The following is a 24358-nucleotide window of genomic DNA, read 5'->3' on the forward strand; positions in this document are numbered from 1 at the left end:
TAGTATCTAGGGGCCTTTTCTCACTTAAAAATAATTCTGATTTCATTGAAATTGACCACCTTTGAAGACTGAGATTTCAGAAGAGTGAAACTGAAAATGTATAAGTCTGTTCATCTTAATTATATGGCAGATTTAAAAATCTTGAACTGGTATAAATATTTTTTGCTAATGTTATTAGGTTCTATTACTCTGAAGAAGTTATACTTAAAGTAGCAAATTTCTCTTGAAACAAGAACCACAATCTGAATTACAGATGAAGGTATTTGAGCTGATAAATACGTTTTTAGGAAAACGTTATAACAATTCTCATAAGCATTTGTTGTTGTTGTTCAGTCGCTAAGGCCTGCCCAGCTCTTTGCTACCCCATAGACTGTAGCACACCAGGCTCCTCTGTCCTCCACTATCTCCTGGAGTTTGCTCAAATTCACGTCCATAAGCCTTTAGGTGACCAGAAAAAAATATGGTGTTGCCAGTATTTTAGGTACATGGTATTTTATCAGAACAGCCTACCAAGACAAAACATCAAAGCAGCTATTTTACTTGATTCTTTTTGCACCTCCAGAAAATTGGTTTTGTCTTCTCTCCCCCTCTTCCATGCATATTGTTTGTGCAAGAACTATTCTGTATGATGCACCAAAGCTCTAAAAGTGTTCCAAGGTGTGTCTGGTTTGTCTTAGAAGGATGAGGTTTCACATTGAACAATTTCTGTGAAACAGTTAAGATGTCCTTTTACTTTTACCATCCCTTAGTTCAGTATGCTTTTTAACAGTTATTTAAGAGTCCCCATATGCTTAGCAAGGAATCTGAATATATGTGCCTTTTTCTTTCTTTAAAGCCTCAGCACAATGCTGGTTATTCTATCAATACCATCAAATGACTGGGAGCTGGAGTTGGAACAATATGTAAAAATACAGCTTGTGAAAGATTTCCTTTATTAACTGTCATCATCTGCAGAATATATGTTCAAATAAACATTGTGTAATAACTAAATTTGAGATTAATAGGCCCCTTAAGAAACAGTGAAGTCATTCAGAATAGTCAGTGAAAAATAGGCTGTAAGACTGTAACGTGCACACATTGTCCTGCTTCCATGCTCTCTCTGGTGTCATTCCCATTTATCACTGTCGTCGGCCTCGGTTCTCATTAAAACACTCTTGCACAAAAGCAACTTAATTTTCTTAAGAGGAGAGGACACCTGATTCAATTTAGCACCCAGAAACAGAAACTTGAATATATTTTTCCCTTGCTTGAATTGAGATGAATAGTTACAAATAAGAATAGCAACTCCCCCCATTCACCTCCAGATTAAGGATACTAAGTAATTTTTTCCAGATACCAAGAAATGGACCCATAGAAATAGGCAAGAAATGTTGTTTAGTCTCAGAAAAGCAGTTAGATGGCATTTTCTCGACACTTGCGTATAGATGGACTTCTCTTCATTCCTGTAATGTTTTTAAAACATGGAATGAAAGTGGTCCTTAAGGTAGTGAATTTTGATGGTATATTAAATAATCTTTTGTTTAATTGGCAAATGCCTTGTAGCAGTTCTATAAACTTTATTTAGATATATTTGTTGAGAAGAAATATTCAGCAGTGATTTTAAAGCAATATTCTACTTTTTAGTCATTGCTGTTTTAAAAACACAATGTAAATAATGGAATCAAATGAAGAATGCCTCTTTCATGTTGAGCATGGTATATCAACTTGCATTTTAATTGCTGTCCTGTATATTTACTTTTGTGTGGTATGGTTCAATAATACTTAACTGTTAATGTGGAAATGTATAACTCAAATTTTACTTGTTACAAAATTTATACGGGGGAAATAGTGGTAACAACGTAGTCAGTACTAAAATGTCCTAGCAACTAAGGTGCTTATTAGCCAATGTTTTAAAACAGACACTATAAGCTTCTCTTTTCTTTTCTTTTTTTGGCCTTTCTATAGCATTTTGCAAAATACCTTACAAATAAAAAGAAAATATTTTGTATTTCTTTGTTTAATTGGAGACTGAGAAGAAGGAATTCAATCTTTGATGTCTTTGTACTTTTTCCAACTGAACCTATGCTTAGAAAGGAAAGAAATATTAAGGCTAGTTCTCTTTCTTGTGAATCAGAGGCAAGAATGATACAAATTCACATAGTTGAGGAACTTTTCCCATGTAGGATAATGCAATTTTGATATCCAACAACTGTCACCAGTATTCAATTTTTTTTTCTCTTGGTTTTTCATGATGTGGTATACCATAGGCAATAGTAACAAGAAATTATGCTAAGTAAAACTTAATAGTCTCGTCAAGTTTATGTCTTTATCTAATCTGCCTGATTAGTCTTTTATTAGTTACTCCTTTGTTTATGAGCGTGGTTGCTTTCAGTTAGGCTTCAAGTAATAGAAAAGCTGGCTCAAAGTAGCTTAAGCAGAGACTTATTTTTCTCATATACCAAGATACCTTGTGGTGGGAGTGGCTGGCATTTGTTCTGTGGCTCAATGATATTAGAGTGGTTATCTCTGCATTGCTCTTGGCCTTTCTCTTCTGGATGCAAGGCAGCTTTCACTGCTCTAGGCAGGAAGAATGGAAGAAGGGCAGTGCCAGCCACTATCCTCCCTAACCCCCTACCATCAAGTGGAAACCAATTTTTATCTCATTAGCCAGAACTTTGTTGCATTGCAACCCCTAGCTTTTCCTTTTTCATGTGTACTTTCTGTGTCTTATTTTAAAAAATTGTTTCCTGTTCTGAAGATGTAGAGTTAGTCTCATATTTTCTTCTGTTTTGTTGTGACTTCCAATTTTAGGTCTCTAATTTATGTAATATTTCTTTTTTTAGCATATTGTGAAAAACTCAATTTCCCCTCCTTTTCCTAAGTGTGTTAGGATGGAGCTTCTGCCATGCACAGTTTTCTCACATTGTCTGTATTTTTTTTTGGTAAACTCTTGTTCAGTGGGGTATGTTTAATTAGAATCTACTTTGTTCTGGTTTATTGAAGTAACTCCAGAGAGAAGTTTTGCATCTGCTTATTTCTGGTCCTCAAGAGTTCCTCTGGTCTTTGATCCGTTTTTGTCTTGCCTTTTCTTTGAATGAAGATGCTTCATCTCCTTATGATGTTTGAATCAATGGTAAATCAAGTAAATTTCACCCTGTGGCCACCCCACCCCACCCCCGCCATGATGCAGGCTCTCTGTTACCTTCTTGACTGTTGGAGAAGAGTTCTGTACTTGCTCAAGCCTGGTGGCAGCCCCTCCACCCTCCTGTTCTGCTGGCCACAGGTGCCTCAGCTTTCTGCTCCTCACCCTTTGCACCCAAAGCCAGTGCATCCCAGTGCTTCATGCGTGTGCATCAGTATCCCTGGGGTGAGCTCAACCTCAAAGCCTGTGCCTGACCCCTCTGGCCTTGACTAACTTCTTGTTTTGTTTTAGCGCAACTGTACATTTAAAATGTTGTGTTGTTATCATCTATTGAGTGGTGTGAGTTCAAAGGTTACATACGTGAAATGCTGTCTCACGTACACCTTTCCCTCACCCCTACTCTCTCCCTTGATGACATCTCTGACACATCTCAAGGTTTCTTCTATCACTTTTTGTTACAAAAGCAGTTGTGTATTTAGTAATTAAGTTCAACTTTCTAGTATTAAATGATTCAAGGCAGTCTAGCTTAACCAAATTCCCTTCTTTGCCACCCTAGGCCTACTCTTTGGTTATGTTTGTTTGTTTTTCTGTGGGGGGAGGGGTTGGGGAGAAAGAAGGATTTATTACTTGCAGCAAGTAAGGAGAACATCAGAGACCTTTTCCCAAAGCAGTGTCTCCCTGAATTGCAAAATTGGGAAATTTTAAGCTAGGGATACATGCATGCTCACGAAAAGGCTTGAGCAGAAGAGAATTCAGCAGAAAACCGGGGTCAACAGAATTCAAGCTTTTGTTGATTGAAGTCAGAAAGATCAACATCATCATTCCATCTTCCACCTGGTGTGTGTGTGTGTGCGCATTAGTCTCTCAGTTGTGTCTGACTCTGCAACCGAATGGACTGTAGCCCACAAGGCTCCTCTGTCCATGGGATTCTCCAGGCAAGAATGCTGAAGTGGGTTGCCATTTCCTTCTCCAGGGGATCTCCCTGACCCAGGGATCAAACCCAGGTCTCCAGCATTGCAGGCAGATTCTTTACCATTTGAGTCACCTGGGAAGCCTCCACCTTCCACCTGGATGGGGGTCTTTGTTCCCAGTGATAGGACTTTACTCAAGCTCAGGTTCATAATGTCTCACTGCAGAAGGAATTCAGGAAGAGACAAAGTGATAGGAAAGAAGTGGATTTATTTAGAGAGATACACATATCGTGAGCTTCCCTGGTGGCTCAGTGGTAGAGTTTGCCTGCCAATGCAGGAGATGCAGGAGACGTGGGTTCAATATCTGGGTCGGGAAGATCCCTTGGAGAAGGAAATAGCAACCCACTCCAGTATTCTTGCCTGGAAAATCCCATGGACAGTGGAGCCTGGCGGGCTACAGTCCATGGGATCTCAGAGTCGGACATGACTTAGGTACTAAACACCAGCACCAACACATATCACAGACAGAATGCAGTCCATGTCAAAAGGGAAGAGCAGCGCTGGGACAAACTCCACAGGGTGTGGGCCATCTCAGAAGGCGAGAGGCCCTAATCTGTGTTTTTAAAGTACAGAAAATTGTACTTGTTTCTTAGTATTTACATATATGATACAAATATAAACTTTTTTTTGGTAATAAACAGATAGGGAGGAGGGTGTTTCACTCTTTTTTCACTTTCTCACCCTCTCTACTCTTCAGAGTCCAGGGTAAGCGTAGGACTTTTTCATTAAAGGGAGATGGACAGAGTCTGATGGTATTTCAGCTCAGTTCAGTCGCTCAGCAGTGTCCGACTCTTTGCGACCCCATGAATCGCAGCATGCCAGGCTTCCCTGTCCATCACCAACTCCCAGAGTTCACCCAAACCCATGTTCATCGAGTCGGTGATGCCATCCAACCATCTCATCCTCTGTCGTCCCCTTCTCCTCCTACCTTCAATCTTTCCCAGCATCAGGGTCTTTTCAAATGAGTCAACTCTTCGCATGAGGTGGCCAAAGTATTGGAGTTTCAGCTTCAATATTAGTCCTTCCAATGAGCACTCAGGACTGATCTCCTTTAGGATGGACTGGTTGGATCTCCTTGCAGTCCAAGGGACTCTTAAGAGTCTTCTCCAACACCACAGTTCAAAAGCATCGATTCTTTGGTGCTCAGCTTTCTTTATAGTCCAACTCTCACATCCATACATGACTCCTGGAAAAACCATAGACTTGACTAGATGGACCTTTGTTGGCAACTGATGGTATTGGCACTGTTCTAATCTGGCCCTCAGGACCTGTGTCATAGAGGCATCCACCTTCTGTTTCTTTTTCCAGGACAGGTTAGGGGATGGAGTTCTTCAGAGCATACCTTCAGCCCCCACCCCTCCACACAGCCCTTCATCTCTCATTGCTGGAGTCTCTTTGCCTTGGAAGACAGCTCTTTAGGGTCTCTCACAATGAATCAAGTTTGATGGCACTCCTCTGAGGCACCTATTTGACCCTTCCAATTGAATCTTGCCACATCACTGAATTGAAGTGTACTCTGCCCAGTTGCCTACTTTCGTCCTTGCCCTACCCTTGTGGTCTGTCCCTGGCAGCCTCCCCACCTTTGCTGTTTCTGGCTGGGAAACAAGCTCCTGTCTCTGGTTCATTATACATCTTCCCTGTGCCCCCACTGCAGTTCTAAGGACTAGACCGTGATGACTCGCCAAGCTCGCAAACTGCGCTCTGCTCCTAAGTGCTTTGACCCTCAGTAAATAGCCATCGCCAGCCTGGGAGGTGTGATGGGCATGTCAGCCTTCTACCCTAGAGAAAGAGGAAAAAGTTAAAAGACCCACTATGCATAGAAATTTCTTTTTATCTACTCCAGAACCTCTAGTCTTTTCTTATATGAAGAAAAGAAGCCTGCCTATGAAATGGTCCCTAACCCCAACTTAGTTTTCATGTCTTTCTACAAGCTCTGCCTGTATATGTCTGGAATATTACTTTATACTGGTGGGATACTTACCACAGCATGCTCTTTAACTTAGAACATTATTAGAAATTCAGAGAAAACCATAAATGTCACATTTTAGCATTTTCATAAGCATTGCTGTATATATTGACTGAGGAAGCAGGTTATGCAACAGCAAACACCAAATTAATTTAGGAAGTTTCATAAATTAATTTGCAACAGATCATTCATACTCACTGTAAACACTGGATCTCATTTTTTTTTTTAATTTAGTAGACTGATGAGGGAAAGAAAAGTAGAGGTATTGTTCCAGAATTATGAAAATTGTAGATACAGTTTTATGAGGAGCAGAGTTGGGTAGGACTCAGCAGTGTCATATATTTGGAATGGCCAAATATAAAGGGACCACATGGTTATGTAACCCCAGAGCATGGCGCACAGCAGTTACAGAAGGTGAAGTTTCGGGCTTACTGTCAGGTAGGACTGCGTAATATTTAAAGGCATTCAGCAATGGAAATGCTTGTTTTCCTGAATTAGAAAACTCTGTTCCCATGCTGTTCATTTCTTTTTCCTGTTGTTATTTTTTTTAAAGCTACTATTTTCTGTTCTTTTGTTTTTTTGGCCATGCCGTGCGACATGCAGGATCTTAGCGCCCTGACGAGGGATTGAACCCATGCCCCCAGCATTGGAAGCACAGAGTCTTAACCACTGGTCCACTAGGAAAGTCCTTGTTTCCTTCTCTTTTAAAGAATTTTTATTTATTTTTGGTTACCCTGGGTCTTAGTTTTGGCGCCCAGGCTTTCTCCAGTTGCAGCAAGTGGAGGCTACTCTTCATTGCAGTGTGTGGGCTTCTTATTGCTTTGGCTTTTCTTGTTGTAAAGCACAGGCTCCAGATGCGTGGGCTTTAGTAGTTGCCACACTCAGATTTAGTATTTTCTGTGTGCGGCTCTAGGGTGTTTGGGCTTCAATAGTTGCAGCTTCTGGGCCCTAGAGCCCTTGGGCTTCAGTAGTTGTGGAGCATGGGCTTAGTTGCTCTAAAGCATGTGGAATCTTCCTGGGCCAGGGATCGAACCCATGTCCCATGCATTGGCAGGCTCAATCCTATCCACTTCCACCAGGGAAGTTCCCCCCCTTTTTAATTTACCTTTTTATTTTAAATAATTCCAAGTACGTTATGAAGAAATTAATTTGTTATTAAACTTGCTCAATTTTCCAAAATAATTTAATAAAGACATGAAATAATATATATTAAACATTAGTAAAATACCATATAGCAAGTAAATATGATACTAAAAGCAATATATTATCTAAAAATGTGTAATATAAAGGAAGTCAATCTACTCAGTATTAAAAAACCACCTAAAAAAAACCCACCTCAATTCGACCTTTTTAATTTAGCATTGGTCAAATTATCCATCAAACATGATTACATCAAGGCATATACTTGGCACATGGGGTTGCTGAATTAATATTGAAAATGTTACTGTTCAGGGCATTTAGTTGACATAAGAATTATTCATTCATTCTTTGATTCAGTAGTATTTATTGGATTTACTACAAGTCAGATGCTGTTCTAGGCAGTGATGAGACAATCTTGTATGTATTAGGCAAAATTCTTCTTGTGATGAAACATTCTAGAGGAGGAATGAGTAATTAAGTTGATTTTAGCAAATGAGATAATAAATGAAATCCTCTGTTTAAAAATAAGCAGACCCTCTCCAGTATGGCTTCTAGAAAACTCATATCCTAATATCCTGGAGGATCCTCCTTTCAGAACAAATTGTCTTTGGTGGCTCATGTTTGATCTTAGGACATGAAATTCGTACGTAGCCATGTTTGTTTTAATATAAAAATAAAAGCGCATTTTTGGTTTATTTTCAAAACCAAGCATTTACATGCTGCAGATACATGTAGAAGATGGCTTCTGTCCATCCTGTGGCTTCTCATACACCCAGCACAGTGACTTGTGTTCTAGAGAGTTCTCAGCCTCCAGCGTGTCAGGCAGCAGAGATATCATTCTTGTGCAAACTAGAGATTGAAATCTTATTTAAAAATAAAACATGTATTACATTTTTTTTAACACAAAGAGATTTTAAATGCAAACAGTAAATGGCTCAGCATCTTCTTGCTCAGAAATAGAAATTTAAAATGATGAAAAAAAAAGGGGAGGGGGACAGAACAAAATGAAAAAAATGACCCCCACCCAATTGCCCTCCAATTTAACAATAGTTAAGAAGGGTTTTTGTAATCCCTGTAGAAAAAAGTGTTTTTTACTCTTATCTGTGTATGTGTGTGTGTGTGTGTGTGTGTGTGTGTGTACCTATACATTTACACAATAGGAATGTGGTATGATTACAATTAGGGATTCCCTTGTGGCTCAGATGGTAAAGAGTCTGCCTGCAATGGGGGAGACCAGAGTTCAATCCCTGGGTTGGGAAGATTCCTTGAAGAGGGAAATGGCAACCCACTCCAGTATTCTTGCCCAGAAAATTCCATGGATGGAGGAGCCTGGTGGGCTACAGTCCATGGGGGTCGCAAAGAGTCCAGACACGACTGAGCGACTTCACCTCATGATTATAATAAGAAATACATAATACATGTTCCTGGCACAGAGCTCCTAAAATGCTTGGATTTCTTAAGTGAAGAGAGTTGGAAAGGTTTCTTTTGTTATGCTAACTAGGAGACTTCTGGAAAACCCCTCGTTAACCTGAGACTGGTTGCCAGAGGATCAGAGATGAGAAGGTTGGACCTCTTGGGGTGGGGAGTGGGGCTGGAGTTCAGTCATTGAACTCGCCAGTCGATTCAGTCACTGATGAATCGGTTCATTGAACTATTTGGTTCAGTCACCAAGGCCAGTGTTTAAATCAATCATGCTTTGTAATGGAGCCTCCATAGAAAACTAAAGGATGGGTTCTGAGAGCTTCTGAGTTGGTGAGCACGGGACGTGAAGAGAGAGGAGTGTGATCAGAGGGCATGGCAGCTCCCTGTCCCCATACCTTGCACTCTGGCTGTTCCTGAGTTATGGTCTTTTATGATCTAAAATAATTCTATAATATAATATAAAGCAGTAATGTAGTGAGTAAGTTGGTTTCCTGAGTTTTGTGAGCTGCAAAACTAGACTGGACTGGTCATGGAAAGCTCTGATTTAAAACCAGTTGGTCAGAAGCACAGGTGACAGCCTTGACTTTTGATTGATTTCTGAAATGAGGACAGTCTTACGGTCCTAAATCCTTAGTCTGGGGAATCTGATGCTATTTCCAGGAAGATTGTGTCAGAACTGAGTTGAATTGTAGGATGCTGTGGCAGCAAGCATGGGGACACTCAGGCCACCTAGAAGTGTGGATGTTATGTGTGTTGGAAGCTTCTTGGAGTGACAGTGCCTAAGCTGAGTCACTAAGATAAATGGGAGTTCCCTGGGTCGAGGAAGGCAGAAAGGCATTCCAGGCCAAAGAGCAAAGAGGTAAGAAACAGCATGAGTGCAGGGAATCAGAGGTGGTTTGGTGCTGTCACAATATAAATTTTGAAGCATTAATGAGATGGATGGAGACATGGTCATGGAGGGCTTTGCACTTCATGCTGAGGAACTGGGAATTCCCCTTTAAGTTAAGGGATATGCATGTCTTTATATATCAATTAAAAGCTCTCTATTTACCTGAAACCTTAGTCAGCTGTATCACCAATGGTTATCAGAGCCCGCTGCATGGTGAATGATTTCAAATCCATCATCACTGTCAGGAAAACAGCTAAGAAGAAGATGGCCTGCAGCATCTTTGGATACCTAAGATATCTCATCACTGTCATCACCATCGTTTTATAAAACGTAGGAATATAGTCAGTCCACGTAAAATATATTGCTTGGGTTTGGGTTAAAAGAACAGGATGAAGTGGTAGTATGACTCATCAGTATGATCTGATGAGTCATAGTTGATACTTATTTTACTTTGACTTCTGAGTCTTTTTCCTTCTGATGTTCCATGTGTTTTTTGTAAAGCTGGAGAAAAACCATTAGTGATCCTAGTATAATATTGGCAAAAGACACCAAAAAGAAAAAATTTGAAAGAAGAGGAATCCAAATGAGAATACCTCATTCATTTGCTAAAAATAGAAATTGGTTCTAAGCATAAGATAGAGTCTAGAAATAAACATTGTGGGAAAGATGCATTTTTTAAGAAAGGAAGGCAGAGTTCCCTATTGATCTCCCCACAACTCATTTGTTTATTCACTTTCACTTATTTTTCTCCACACATAAAACTTTTTCCTGAATCATCCATAGTGGGATTCCAGGAAGCTGCATTAAATATGTTACTATAGTTTACGTTTGTCATCTGTGATGTTTTATTTAGCCGAATCTTTTTTTTCCTCTGCTCCCTGTATAACACAGAAGACCATATGCCAGTGTCCCTGCCAGGGAGCAGAGGTTTCCCTGGTCTGTAGCTGTGCCTGTGTTGATGCCACAGAGGAGCAGTGGTCCAGTGCCATCTTTTATTGATAAGGCCAGCAAAGGAGAAATCTAATGAAATTATCAAAGCTTTGAATTAATTATGAGCTTGAATAGGAGCGTTAAGCTCTCTGGAGCCAAGGATCTCATTACCCATGCACTCTCATTGCATTCTCTTATGGAGCAGAAGGCATTTTCAGCTACATCTCTTAGCTTGGCTTTGGACCTTATTCAAACTTGGCTAAACTGACATCCTCTTCTTACTACAGTGTGGCTGCTAATGTCCGTGATGATTAATTTAATTTAATTCTGCTCTGGATCTACAGGAGATGTCAATGGACTTTCTCTACCCCCTCCTTCTGGCTTTTCTTATTTTTTCTTTCTCTCCTTTCTTCCCCCATCAAATTGGATATTATATGAGTTTTTTTCTTTTTGGAGTCACGTGAGAAGCTTTCAGAATTCAGGTATAGCTTCATGGAATATAGTGATTTATTTAAAGCTAAGAACTTTAGTGTATCTACTATGTATTCCCGGGATATGTAGGTAAGCAGAAAGTCAAATATTTCTTCTTCAAATTTTGAACACCAAATGGAACTTTTTCTTTCTTGTTTCTACTTTAGAATTAATGGTGTAGCAATAACTTCCATGGGCTTAACAACTGTTCACATTTCTAATGTGTGTTGTATGAGAACTGCAGATCTCACTTTGTGAGTGTAGCTCATAGAACTTATGCTTTCTGATGAAGAGTAGTTCATGTTTGTTTGCTTTACAATTCTGGTATTCCTTTTCCCAATAATTTGAATTTTCTTTCTTTCTTTTCTTTCTTCCTTCCTTTCTTTGCTTTTGCTTCTTCTTTTTTTCTTTCTTTCTTTTTTTGGGTGAATAAATCAACCTGTGACTGTTTTAAGTCTAAAGTAGCAAAATCAATAACAATAAGGCTTTGATTTGCTATTGGTGATGGTTTTGTGTGTGTGTGTGTGTGTGTGTGATGGTTCTTTAGTACTGTCATATAGGTTCAAAGCATCTCATGGCAAGCCTTTTTTGCTTGCTTTTGAGACCCATTATTTATGAATTCCTAAGCTGTAGTTCATCCATCTCAGTAAACGACAAGCCATTGGCAATTATTGTAAGCAGTGACTAACTTTGCTTTACGGAGTCAGTGTTTTAAGGTTTTGAATATTGAGGGGGTGGGAGAATGATAGTTTTTGCTTTTCCTTTTCCTATTTACTTTCAGTGAGTTTTTCCCCCATTTATTTTCTCTATAGGCAGCTGCAATATTTAATTCAGCCTTTGGAAGTTTTTTGGTAAGTAAACATGATTTAATTTGTCTTTTATAACTTTTATTGTGATGTTTGTATGAAAGGTTTAGTGAAAATTGGACATTTTTTTTTATTATTTGGTTAAATATAAAAGTTTTTGAATCCTGTCATGTATCATTCTCCACTGTAAAGAAAATTAGTTAATAAATAAAAGAAATGTTCTCTTACAATATAATTTGGAGTCTTGGGTTTAATATTCCATTTAATGGATTCAAGGAATCAATTAAAACACTATGTGTCTCCTTATAGAGGTTTTGTCAATATATTGATCATTTAATGAGGTCTTTTAGATTATTATTATTTTGTATCAGTGGAACTGAGGATTTTGAAAAGGAAACATGATCCAGCTGGTCAGAAAGGGAATGCTAATTTACTTGTGGACATGTCATTTATTTTGTACATTTCACTGTCAAAGAAGCTACTGTCTTAGATACTTCTGAGAAATCTATGTTATTTGAAATGAGGAAATAACTAATGAATAATTTGCAAGAAAATACAGTATTTTTGACATGTGAACTATAAATTGTATATAAAAAGATTAAAATAGTTCATTTTTCATAAGTAGAAATATTGTAATTATAAGGACAACTCTATTGTAGCATTTTTAAATCATTATCTCTGAAGCAGATGATATAACAAAGATTTTGTTTGTGTAATGGAAGACTGAGAAAGAACCTGAGTTTTCTGTCAGTTGAGGGTTTTATTTATACCCTCCCTAAAACTTTGCTCAAAATTCATGAAAACAAATTAGAATATTGTCTTTTTAGATATACAGCTCATTAATAGGTATGTGGTGCAGTGATTTACAAAGAATTGAGCGTGAAATCAGTGAGGTATATAAACTAGTTCATGAGTCTAAGCAAAATATCAATTACCTCTGTTTAAAATGTTCTTTATGTCACTTGTTATTTTATGTTTTTAAATGTAGTGTTGAAGTTTAAAACATATTGTTACATGGTGTTAATTCTGCACAGTGCTGTGTAACTTGTAATGTCCCAATGTTACAGAGCTTTTAGTGATGGACCTGCAAAATATATGCTTAGATTCTATCTTATTTTTAAAGAAGTAGTAATGTTATTCTCCATGGTGTATTCTTATTATTGGGTTTTAGAAGAGAGATAATAGAGTCTACTTAATGAAAATGATCTTTGGAGCCTCTTATTTTAGACTCAGTAATATTTTGTGGTCATTATTTCACGTATCCAAGTATTATTTTCTGAATGTTGTCACAATTGATAACATACTGTCTGTAAGATATGTCCTTGTTGGAAGCCAGTTTTTTTTTTAATATGGTTAGATTCATATATATCCACTATCAAAACATGGTTTCTTAAGCTGGATCTCTTACTCTTTCAAATGCCTAGTGTAAGTGAGAAAATAACTTTGAGGCAATTGTCCGAGTAACTAAAGCAAAATACAGTCTCGCAGTTGGAGGACAAGCTCACTAAGGACAGTCTGAGCTGTGCATTGACTGTATGAACAATAAATATATCATGATATTTGTTCTACCAGGTCTAATTCTTTCATAAAATCCAGTGAAGTCAAGATTGTTCTAGGGATTCTTTGGGATTTCTGTTATGCTCTTTCATTTTTAAAAAGTCATGCATTCTCACCCCTTAGTCTTTTGCTCTTTTTCGTCTCTTCACCTTTTTACATTAATGGGTCAATCAAAAGTATTCATTGAGCTCTTACACACACAGGTGGTTTTCTGATAACTGTAGAGTTGCAAAAAAATATGACATCATCCCACTCTTCTATGGTGGTAACACAGAAGAAGTAATACAAAAAGCTAAGAAATCAAACAAAAGATGTTACTAGATGATATATGATCATCAGATATGAACTCTGGGTTGAAAGGTTGGACAGAAACAGTTTTGCTGTTGGACCTTGAAATGTGATAGGACTTAGCTAGTAAAGAAGAAAGGAGAGGAAAAGGTGTGAGCAGTGGCAGAGAGGCAGAAGTGATTCCATTTTTTTCCTCTCAGTCCTTTTTCTTTTCCAAAGCTAAAACTTACCAGAAGGGTTGAGAATAAAAGTTAGGATTGGAGATGTTTTGTTCCAGTATTATAAGAGAAATAATTCTATTTTCACTTTTTTGTTCTTCTCTGGTGGCTCAGACGGTAAAGCGTCTGCCTACAATGTGGGAGACCGGGGTTCGATCCCTGGGTCGGGAAGATCCCCTGGAGAAGGAAATGGCAATCCACTCCAGAATTCTTGCCTGGAAAATCCCATGGATGGGGGAGCGTGGTAGGCTACAGTCCACGGGGTCACAAAGAGTCGGACACGACTGAGTGACTTCACTTTGACTTTTCATAGTTACAACAAACCTTATGAACTATATGCAAGTCTGAACTAAATCAGTTAGAACTTCAATCAGTTAGTTAGACTCAGCTTGTTTACCTGAAAAAAAGATGATAGTGACTTGGACAAGATAAAAGTTTGTTTCTCTATTATGTAAAATTTGGAAAGAAGCTGTCCAAGTGTAGTATGGGAGCTTCATGGTCAGAAAGAGCTTTCTCTTCCAGGATACATAGCCTCATGGTCCAAGATAGCTGCTGGAGCTCCAGCCTGAATAGCAAGGGCCTTACCTTGGGAAAGCACGAAAGAGCTCTCCCCAAGCCTATGTCTGCTTTCTTTAAACAGCATTCCTAGAATTCCAACACCATACTTGAAGTAATATCTTATTGTAGAACTTAGCCTTATGGTCCTACCTAGCTACTGGAGAGGTTGGGACATGTGGCAATTTGATAAGGGCTATAAATTGGATTTCTTTAACTCAGAAGAAAGAATATACAAGAGACAGCTAGTCCTTTCTGTGAAAGAGCAGTGTACAACACTTGTCAAGTGTTTCAATTAAGAGATTAAGCTCCATTGAATAATATGAGATGGCTTCAGGGAGAAGCTGGTGCTTGAGTTGGGCTTGGAAAAAGGATTTATTTCAGAGGAAGAAAATTCCAAACTATGGCCTTCATGTTTTATTTTGTTACTCCTAAAGGGTGGAATTTGTTAGAGTGTTTTTTAGAATATTTTCTTACATATGAAAAACATCCATCTATCCTTAAAATTTAGGATTATGGATAGATAGTATCATGGATTCTTGAGTCAGATGGTCTGGATTTTAAATCCTTTCTTGACTGAATACTATTCTAACCACAAAACCTTCCCTATGTATAAAATGAGGTAATGGTAAACTGTACAGTTGAGGTAAGGATTAAATGGGATAATCTATATAAAATGCTTGAATGATGTAGTAGAAATAACTGGTCTAGGTTTTGTCCAAGTTCTAGCGTGGATTGTTGGTGCATGACCATGGACATTCATAAAATGAAGAAACAGGTTATCTGTGACCAAGTCCTATAATTCTGAAATACTGATTCAGTGATTATTCTCTAGTTTTGAGTGACTATTTCTTTTGTATTTGCAACATAGAGTTTGAGAAGGCTGTTTCCTTCAGATTACATTAAAACTTTGAATGAATGGCTTTTATAAGATGAATTCTTGAAGAAGGAACTCTTTGGGCATCCTTGTTGATTATCAGATATTGTGTGTACATGCTTAGAAGCTCGTCATGTCTGACTCTTTGCTACCCTTTAGACTGTAGCCCACGAGGCTTCTCTGTCCATGGGATTTCCCAGGGAAGAATACTGGAGAGGGCAGCCATTCCCTTCTCTAGGGCGTTTTCCCAACCCAGGGATTGAACTGGCATCTCCTGTGTCTCCTGCATTGCAGGCAGATTCTTTACCTACTGAGCCATCAGGGAAGCCCTTCAGACATCTAGATATACCAAATAAACTACTATACATGTTTATTATAGCTAGTCTAATAATGTCCCAGGTCTAATTAAAACACTGTTTTTAAAGAACTAATTGTTACAGAAAACTTTGTTTTTAAAATGTAGCTAGGCTGGTAATAACTAATGATAGATGAATTCAATTTACATAAATTTCAGACCAAGAGAATATTTTAAAATTGTGCCACAGAGGATTGCTTTAAGTTGAGAAGTTAATGTTATTATCTACTCCCCTCATTTAAATTGTTTGGTTTACAATAATTGTGGAGCATAATAAGTGTACTGAGATTTCCCTCTTGATGAGACTTTAATAAAATTTGATAGTTAACCACCCTGAATAATGAAAATGTTATGAAATTTTATATGTATATATGTAAATATATTTCTTTGTCAAGCCATGTATTTCAAGTCCAACCATTTCATATATTACTTCCTCATCAAAAGAAAGATGAAAAAAAATAGATTTAGATATTGGCAACTTTTTGAAAAATTCCAGTTAAAGAATCATTTCTTTGAAAGAGTCAGCTGTGTTGAAAAAAAAAGATCACATGATTTGTTAAACCGTTAGCATTTTTGATTTGGAGGCTACTTCCAGTGTTTCCATGTCTTAAAGAATTAGAAGTTAAAGTTTAAAAGGAAAAAGTAGACGTCTTTCTTTTTAGATCCCTCAGTCTATTTTATTATTTTTGGGAGCTCCTAATCTTAAAGGGAAACCCTGCTGCTGCTGCTGCTGCTAAGCCACTTCAGTCGTGTCCGACTCTGTGCGACCCTATAGACGGCAGCCCACCAGGCTCTTCTGTCCCTGGGATTCTCCAGGCAAGAACACTGGAGTGGGTTGCCATTTCTTTCTCCAATGCATGCATCATGCTAAGTCGCTTCAGTCGTGTCCGACTCTGTGTGACCCCATAGACAGCAGCCCACCAGGCTCCTCTGTCCACGGGATTCTCTAGGCAAGAATACTGGAGTGGGTTGCCATTTCCTTCTCCAAAGGTAAACCGTAGTGAGTAACAAAGTGAATATGCCAAACTGAGTTTCTAATAAGTATGTTATACAACATTATAGCAATTCATGGCAACATGAACGTAAGGAGTTCTGAAATGGCAGCAAAGAGTCCTAAGCAAAATTAAGTGAATTGATAACACCTAGTCTAATAAAGATCTTTAAGAATCACTATGTACTTTCTAAATCTCATATAAAATATCAGGAAATAGGTTTCTTTTACATAATTCTCCTTTGAAATAGCCGTTGCTGTAACCAGCAGAAGCTATTCTAAGACGAATAATTGTATTTCTTTTTATGCTAGACCACGGGTTAAAAGAAACTGCGTACCTTGAGCTGAAGAACTAACCAGCACATATTCTTCCCTTAGCCAACTGTTCTGTCTTCCCTCTTTGCTTTGGTTAATTGGCTATGACTGCCCATCCTTGTAGAAAACTTTAAGAATTAACTGATACTATTATTATAGTTGCCTAAAGAAGAAAAGTCTCAAACATAAACACTGTGTTTTAATAACATGAGATACATGTTTATCCCCTTTATTTTTCCTTTCTTGTACAAAAATGTGCTCAGCCACACACCAAATGATTAGAGAGGAAGCACATTAACTTTGTTACTCATTGATTATTGTGCAACACTGCTTTTTAAAAATCAGATCAAGAACCTCAAATATTAATGAAGAAGGTTAAGAGTGGTACCATACAAGACTTAATTGTTAACTTGGTTTTTCTTTCACCTAAATCTAGAATGTCGGTTTTTAACTTAGTTTATGTTTATGGAATACTCATTTTGTGCAATACTGAAAACTATGGCTGATTTTTTTCCTTAATTTTTTTTTTTTATAAAATCTTAAGCAACCCGAGTCATTCAGTTTAGATCTTAGTTTCTCCGCAAAAATTCATGACTTGTTTATAATGCATGATACTGAATAATGCAAGCAACTGAATTTTTGAGCAATATTCAGTACTACCTTCAGTTCAGTTCAGTCACTCAGTCATGTCCAACTCTTTGCGACCCCGTGGACTGCAGCATGCCAGGCATCCCAGTCCATCACCAACTCCCAGAGCTTGCTCAAACTCAGGTCCATTGAGTTGGTGATGCCATCCAACCATCTCATCCTCTGTTGGCCCCTTCTCTTCCTGCTTTCAATCTTTCCCAGCATCAGGGTCTTTTCCAATGAATCAGTTCTTCCCATCAGTTGGCCAAAGTATTGGAGTTTCAGCCTCAGCATCAGACCTTCCAATGAGTGTTCGGGACTGATTTCCTTTAGGATTGACTGGTTTGGTCTCCTTGCAGTCCAAGGGACTCTCAAGAGTCTTCTCCAACGCCACAGTTCAAAAGCATCAGTACTTAAGTGCTCAGCTTTCTTTATGGTCCAACTCTCACATCCATACATGACTACTGGATGTAAGTACTACCTTACAGGATGCTATTTCAAGTTTATCATTTTATTCCTAAGGACTTGATAAAACCCATCCTGGGCTTTAAATAACTTTAAATAACCCATCCTGGGCTTTAAATAACTTATGAACTGTATTTAGACAATAGGAAGCTGGTTTCTACCTTTATAAAACAAAATCCATCATCATTTTATATGTTTCATTTGTTTACCTCCTTGAGTAAATGGACACCATGAAGCTGGATTGCTGAGACCAGACTACTTTCTCTTTAAAAAGTACCATTGGTTCAATTAGCAGTATGGCACAAAATAGGAAAATAACGTATAAAATTAACCCATATATACTCAGAGCCAATTAGATTCAAGGAGCTTTTCTAGATACTGGAGCAAATAAATAAAACATAAACATGTGAATAGTAAGTAACAATAAATTAAGACAAAAGGAAGACATGAATTGCTTTCAAGACAATGTTTTCCAAGTTTCAGGCACCCTTATGACTTGACATGTCAACATATTATTTGTATTATCAATTAAATAAAACTGACTTTTAAAATTTAAATTTATTTTAAAGCCCGAATCTACATCGCTCAGCAAATAAAAGCTAATCTTGTTGTGAACAGAAGGTAGCTGAAATTAAATGGAATGGAAAACAGCTATTAGAAATTTGTATTCTACTGTCTACACAAGACTGTGAGTCCAATGGCCTGTTCTGCTTCTGATAAGAAGTAAAATTAGCATCAGTACCAAACCAAGAACTGTCTCTTCCTGCAATCTGAAGGATTGAAAAAGATTTTTTATAAAGGAAGTTTTATCACTAATTCTCTGTGCGTTGCTTAAGTCATCTTGCTTTGACTTCCACTTTGAGCAACACTTTTCTAAGACCATGGAAGCACTGCTCTCTAGGGTCATTTCTCAATCATTTCAGCAAAGAGGCGACTTAAAACCATTTGGGGAGGTCAGATGAGGAAATGAGCAGAATCAGGGACTCTGGCAACATGACCATGTTCACGTTTCTCTCATTATAGTATTTTCTACCTGACACTTGTCTAGAAAAGCAGTATGCCTGTGTGCCAAGCTTATCTATAGAGGTAAAAGTATGCTATATTGCTTGAGTAAGGAAAACCCTGTGATAGCTGTATTTGCATTCATTTCTCAAACAAACTTTTATCTGAAGTACAGTCATTGTAAATAAAAAATGGTCTTTGTTACTTCATAAAAATGTATAGAATCCTTACCTACTCCATTATAGCAGTATAATGCTCTATGCAGTCTGACAGGACTTGTGTAGCAAGTAAATGCATTAGTCGCAGTGACCATTTTTCTTGCAAATTTGTGACATAGATTTAATTATAGGAATGACCAGCAACTTACAAATCTAATTTTGGTGGAGGCTGAGGCAACTTTTTTTTTTTTTTAATAATGATGGATTTTTTTTAAAGCAATGATTTCATTACTATTTAAAGAAATCTACTGGTGTAGAACTAGCCAATTGACTGAAGTTATTTTATTACCCTTTAACAAATGCCATGTACTTTCATTTTTATTTTTATTAATTATTAAAATGTCACCATTTCCAAACTGGAAAAGTATTTGCTGTTATATAGATTTAGGTAAAATAAATAAATATAAATTGGGTGGGGGAGGGACAGAAGATTTCTAAAGGGCCCTTAAGAAACAGGATCTTAATTGCTGGTTAAAAGCAGGACTATCCTTGATTTGAATTCAGCCCGACTACAGAACTGTTTAGTCTATAGCCATTAGTAAGAGATACCCACCACCTATTAATACTAAATGATGATAATGTGGTGGATAGTTCTCATTTCTTTGCTTTTGTTTCTCCAAGCTAAAAATTTACCATGATTAACTTAGTTATTGGTTATTAAGCTAATATCTGGGGAATCTGTGGATGATAGTGCGGTGAGTTAAACATCTAAGTTTCCTGTCGTCATCAGCATTACAGATTCTTAAGGTGAGAATATCAAGTCCCAAGACAGGGCGAGGGGATGAGGTAATAATTTTCCATTCTTCATATACCTCTTTGACTCAGATCTCACTGCCTTGCCACAACAAATCTGCACATGGGCAAAGAAGCAGAGGACATCTGAGGATGCATAAACTGTTTAAACTTGTGGATTCTACCAACCAAAAAGAACCTTCTCTTTAACTACTGGTCTTTAGGATGACAGCAAAGTTACATATCTAAGCTCCATTATGGACTAGGTTCCCAAGTAAGCATTTAGCACTTTTAGAAATTAATGTGTTGTTAGAAATGGTAGAATGTCATTTGGAATTAAGAAATCAAGCTTTTTTTAAAGCTCAATTCACTGCATGTCATTGTGTGACCTTATTTATTAGTGCAAATTAATAAGTGGTGGACTTCCTACTGTGTGCTAGGCTCTGGACTAGGTTTTAGAACTAACTAAATTGATCTAAGTCCACTGTCTTGGCATCAAGAAGTGTAAAATTCCTGGATTTAAATGGCATCGTAGTGTGTTTCTCAAGGCAACCTGCTTTTTAATCACCCCTAAATGATAATTTGGCCCCATGGAGTTTAAAGATCACTTATTTTAACTATAAAACTTCAAATAGAAGATTAGCACTTCCAAATACTAAAAAAAAGCTCTTTTTTTTTATTGCAATTCTAAAGAATACTGGATTTTGTTTGGTTATCTACCAATGTAGGTGTTTTTTAAAAGTAGCATATCAGATTCTAGATTCAGTTTGTAAATGTATCAGAAGCTGACTTAGGAAAGTACCTTACAATATACAACTTATTCTGTGGGAACATTGTGTTAAAAACTAACTTCTTAAAAACTATTATAATTGTAGTTTAGTTAGCCCTCAATATCCTCACCTTCCACATCCAAAAATTCAACCAAATGAGATAAAAAATATTCAGGGGAAAAAAAAAAAAAAGATTCCAGAAAGTTCCAAAAAGGAAAACAAATTTGCTGTATCAGCAACTATTTACATAACATTTACATTGTAACAAGGATTTTATGTAATCTAGAGATGCATTGGGCTTCCCTCATAGCTCAGTTGGTAAATAATCTGCCTGCAATGCAGGAGACCTGGGTTGGATTCTTGGGTCGGGAAAATCCCCTGGAGAAGGAAATGGCAACCCACTCCAGTATTCTTGCCTGGAGAAGCCCATGGACAGAGGAGCCTGGCGGGCTACAGTCCATGGGGTCGCAAGAGTCAGACACACCTTAGCAACTAGAGAGAGAGAGACAGAGATGAATTAAAGTATATGGGAGGATATACATAGGTTACGTGCAAGTACTACATCATTTTATACAAGGGACTCAAGTGTCTGTGGATTATAGCATCCATGGGGTTTCTGGAACCAGCTCCCTGCAGATACTGAGGGATGACTGCATGTGTTTAATATATGAAGTCACCAAATCATTTTCCAAGTGGTTATACCATTTTACATTTCTACTAGGAATGCTTGGGGAATCTAGTTGCTTTATTTGCTGGCCAGTCCTTGGTACTGGCAGCACTTTTTATATCAGCCATTCTCGTAGACGCATGGGCCTCTCTGGTGGCGCCAATGGTAAAGAATCTGCCTGCAGTGCAGGAGACCTGGGTTCGATCCCTGGGTCGGAAAGATCCCCTGGAGAAGGGAATGGCTACCCTCTCCAGTATTCTTGCTTGGAAAATTCCATGGACAGAGCCTGGTGGGTACAGTCCACGCGGTCACAAAAAATTGGACATGACTGAGTGACTAACATTTTAACTTTTTATAGGTGTTTAGCTGAGCGACTTTACTTTCACGTTTCACTTTCATGCATTGGAGAAGGAAATGGCAACGCACTCCAGTGTTCTTGCCTGGAGAACCCCAGGGACGGGGGAGCCTGGTGGGCTGCCGTCTGTGGGGTCGCACAGAGTCGGACACGACTGAAGCGACTCAGCAGCAGGAGCAGCAGCAGTGATAAATCATTTTAGCTTTAAATTGTATTTCCCTAATGGCAAATGTGGAGAATGAAATGGCAACTCACTCCAGTGTTCTTGCCTGGAGAATCCCAGGGACAGGGGAGCCTGGTGGGCTGCCATCTGTGGGGTCGCACAGAGTCAGACACAACTGAAGCGACAGCAGCAGCAGCAGCAGCAATGGCAAATGATGTTGGATTATTTTTTATGTGCTTGTTTGCCATCTGTGGGGCTTCCCAGGCAGCGCTAGTGATAAAGAACCCACATGCCAGTGCAGGAGACATAAGAGAGGCGGGTTCAATCCCTGGGTCGGGAAGATCCCCTGGAGGAGGGCATGGCAACCCACTCTGGTATTCTTGCCTGGAGAATCCCATGGACAGAGGAGCCTGGTGGGCTACAGTCCATGGGGTCAAACAGAGTTGGACATGACTGAAGCGACTTAGCATGCACACATTACCATCTGTGTATCTTCTTGAGAGTGTCTGTTCAAATCTCCTGTCCATTTTTCATGGGGTTGTTTTCTTATAATTGGGTTGTGAATTTTTAAATATGTTTTTAACTTTAGTCATTTATCAGATAGATATTTTGCCAGTGTTTTCAGCCTATGTCTTGTTTCATTTTCTTAACTGTCTTTCAAAGAGCAGAAGTTTTAAATTTTAATTAAATCCATTTATTTTTCTTTTATGGCTCATGGTTTTTGTGTTCTCTAAGAAATTCTTGTTTAGCTCAGAATCACAAAATTCTTTGTCTATGTTTTCTTCTGGATGTTTTATAACTTTTGCTTTTTACATTTGAGGTCTACGATTCATTTTGAGCTAATGTTCGTATATGATGCTGTACATGATTTGGGATCCATTATTTTGTATATGATTGTAGAAGTTTAAAGTTCTGTCTAAGTTTATATCTGTCAAATGTGTCCACCTTTCTCTTTATGGATTTTCCCATAGTCTTTATACTTATAAAGCCCTTTCCTAATCACAATGTCAGATAAAATTTCACATTTTTCATATTTATTTTTGGCTTTATAGTCAAAATGCATATATATGTTTAAAAGTAAAGCTTGTTGTTTCAGGGTTCAGTAAATACAGATAACAGTTTGAAAGTATTTTACCTGATTAAGATATCATCAGTTAAAGAGGTCAGTTTCTGATGTTACTGTCCCTACCATTGTTTTCTCCCCTTGTAAGTCCATCTTTGTACTGATACTGTCATATCTACATAGTGACATACATGCTTGTCCCTGAAAATAATTAAATCAGTATTCATGACTGTTAAAAATTATTTCTCTGTATTAGGATATTACCCATGACATTAATACAATTACCTAAGATAAAATTATTTTTTGAGGTATAATTTGGAGATGTATATAGCAGAGTGATTGAAAATTATAGAAACATCCTTTTGATCTCTATCAATTTAATTTGCAAATATTCAGACACATTAACAGCAAAAGTGTTTCTACTTGGAGGATTGTTGAGTAAGGTGACTAGCTCTCTTAGAGTTTTAAATAATAGAAGACTTTAAAGAAATAAAATGTATGATTTTAAAAACCTTGATCAATTTGATTTTAACTTTTCAATTGAACAGGCTGTAGTCATCAGGGAAAAAGATCTCTTCATGATAAGACCATGACTCTTGGAAATTAAAGGCAAAATGTCACAGATCTCCAGACTCATGAGATGAATATTGATTCATATTTTACATGTCCACTGATGGTCATACTCTGAGTTTACAGTTTATACATCTTCATTTTCAAGAATCACATACTTGTTTACTTTTCCTGGGTAGTTTTTTCTGTGATGTTTCTAGTAAGTAGTGTAGTTAAATTAAAGATGCCCACTGTGGTTATAGTTTTACTCTAACAGCGCTTGGTTTAGTGGTCAGTATTTGTGGTTTAGTGTTTTTTACTACTCAGGCAATAATCTTACAAGTAATTATTTTCTAAAGTGTTTCTAGCTTTTCACTTGAAGGCTTGTGTTCTTTTTATCCATTCACTTAGGGATAATGTTTAACATTATTGTGCTTCTGGGTATTCTCAGGAGCCAAGGCGATGCAGCTAATCTTCTTTCTCACCATCCTCTGTGTCACCGTGAGATACACAGTCCTTACATACTACCTTCACATGCCATCCCTATGCCTCAGTGCCTTCCATGGCTCGTAACTGCCCACCACCCAGCCGGCCATTCCGGAGTTCTCTCTGTGGGACCCCACGCTTTCTCTCTCTGGCATCCTCTTTCATTCTTGTATTAACCATTGATTCACTCTTCTCCCTCTTCTCTAACATGTGGGGCTCCCACCTCTTTGCTTATACTATTCTCATCCTTTCTGTATCTTATCCATCTCTCAAAAGCTATCTGACCCTTCCAGCAAGTTCTCTAGCTTTTCTTTTATGGAATTTAGCTCTTGGGATGTATCTTTTTTTTTTTTTTTTTTTTTTTTTTTTTTTTTTTTTTTTTTTTTTTT

General features: G+C 37.9%; 1 protein-coding gene across 4 annotated transcripts in view; it reads left to right on the forward strand.

Annotated features, from left to right (window-relative positions):
* The window catches only part of SLC10A7 (solute carrier family 10 member 7), a 288285-nt gene that overhangs the window by 82247 nt on the left and 181680 nt on the right, over positions 1-24358 (forward strand). For 3 of the 4 annotated variants that reach the window (XM_043485037.1, XM_043485028.1, XM_043485010.1), the window contains exon 5: positions 11723-11761. The exons of the other annotated variant lie outside the window; for it this stretch is intronic. In XM_043485037.1, coding sequence (XP_043340972.1) covers positions 11723-11761 — 39 coding nt within the window. The remainder of the gene's footprint in view (positions 1-11722; positions 11762-24358) is intronic. 4 annotated transcript variants of the gene reach the window in all.

The sequence above is a fragment of the Cervus canadensis genome, chromosome 1 (genome assembly GCF_019320065.1).
Source record: "Cervus canadensis isolate Bull #8, Minnesota chromosome 1, ASM1932006v1, whole genome shotgun sequence".
Lineage (NCBI taxonomy): Eukaryota > Metazoa > Chordata > Mammalia > Artiodactyla > Cervidae > Cervus > Cervus canadensis.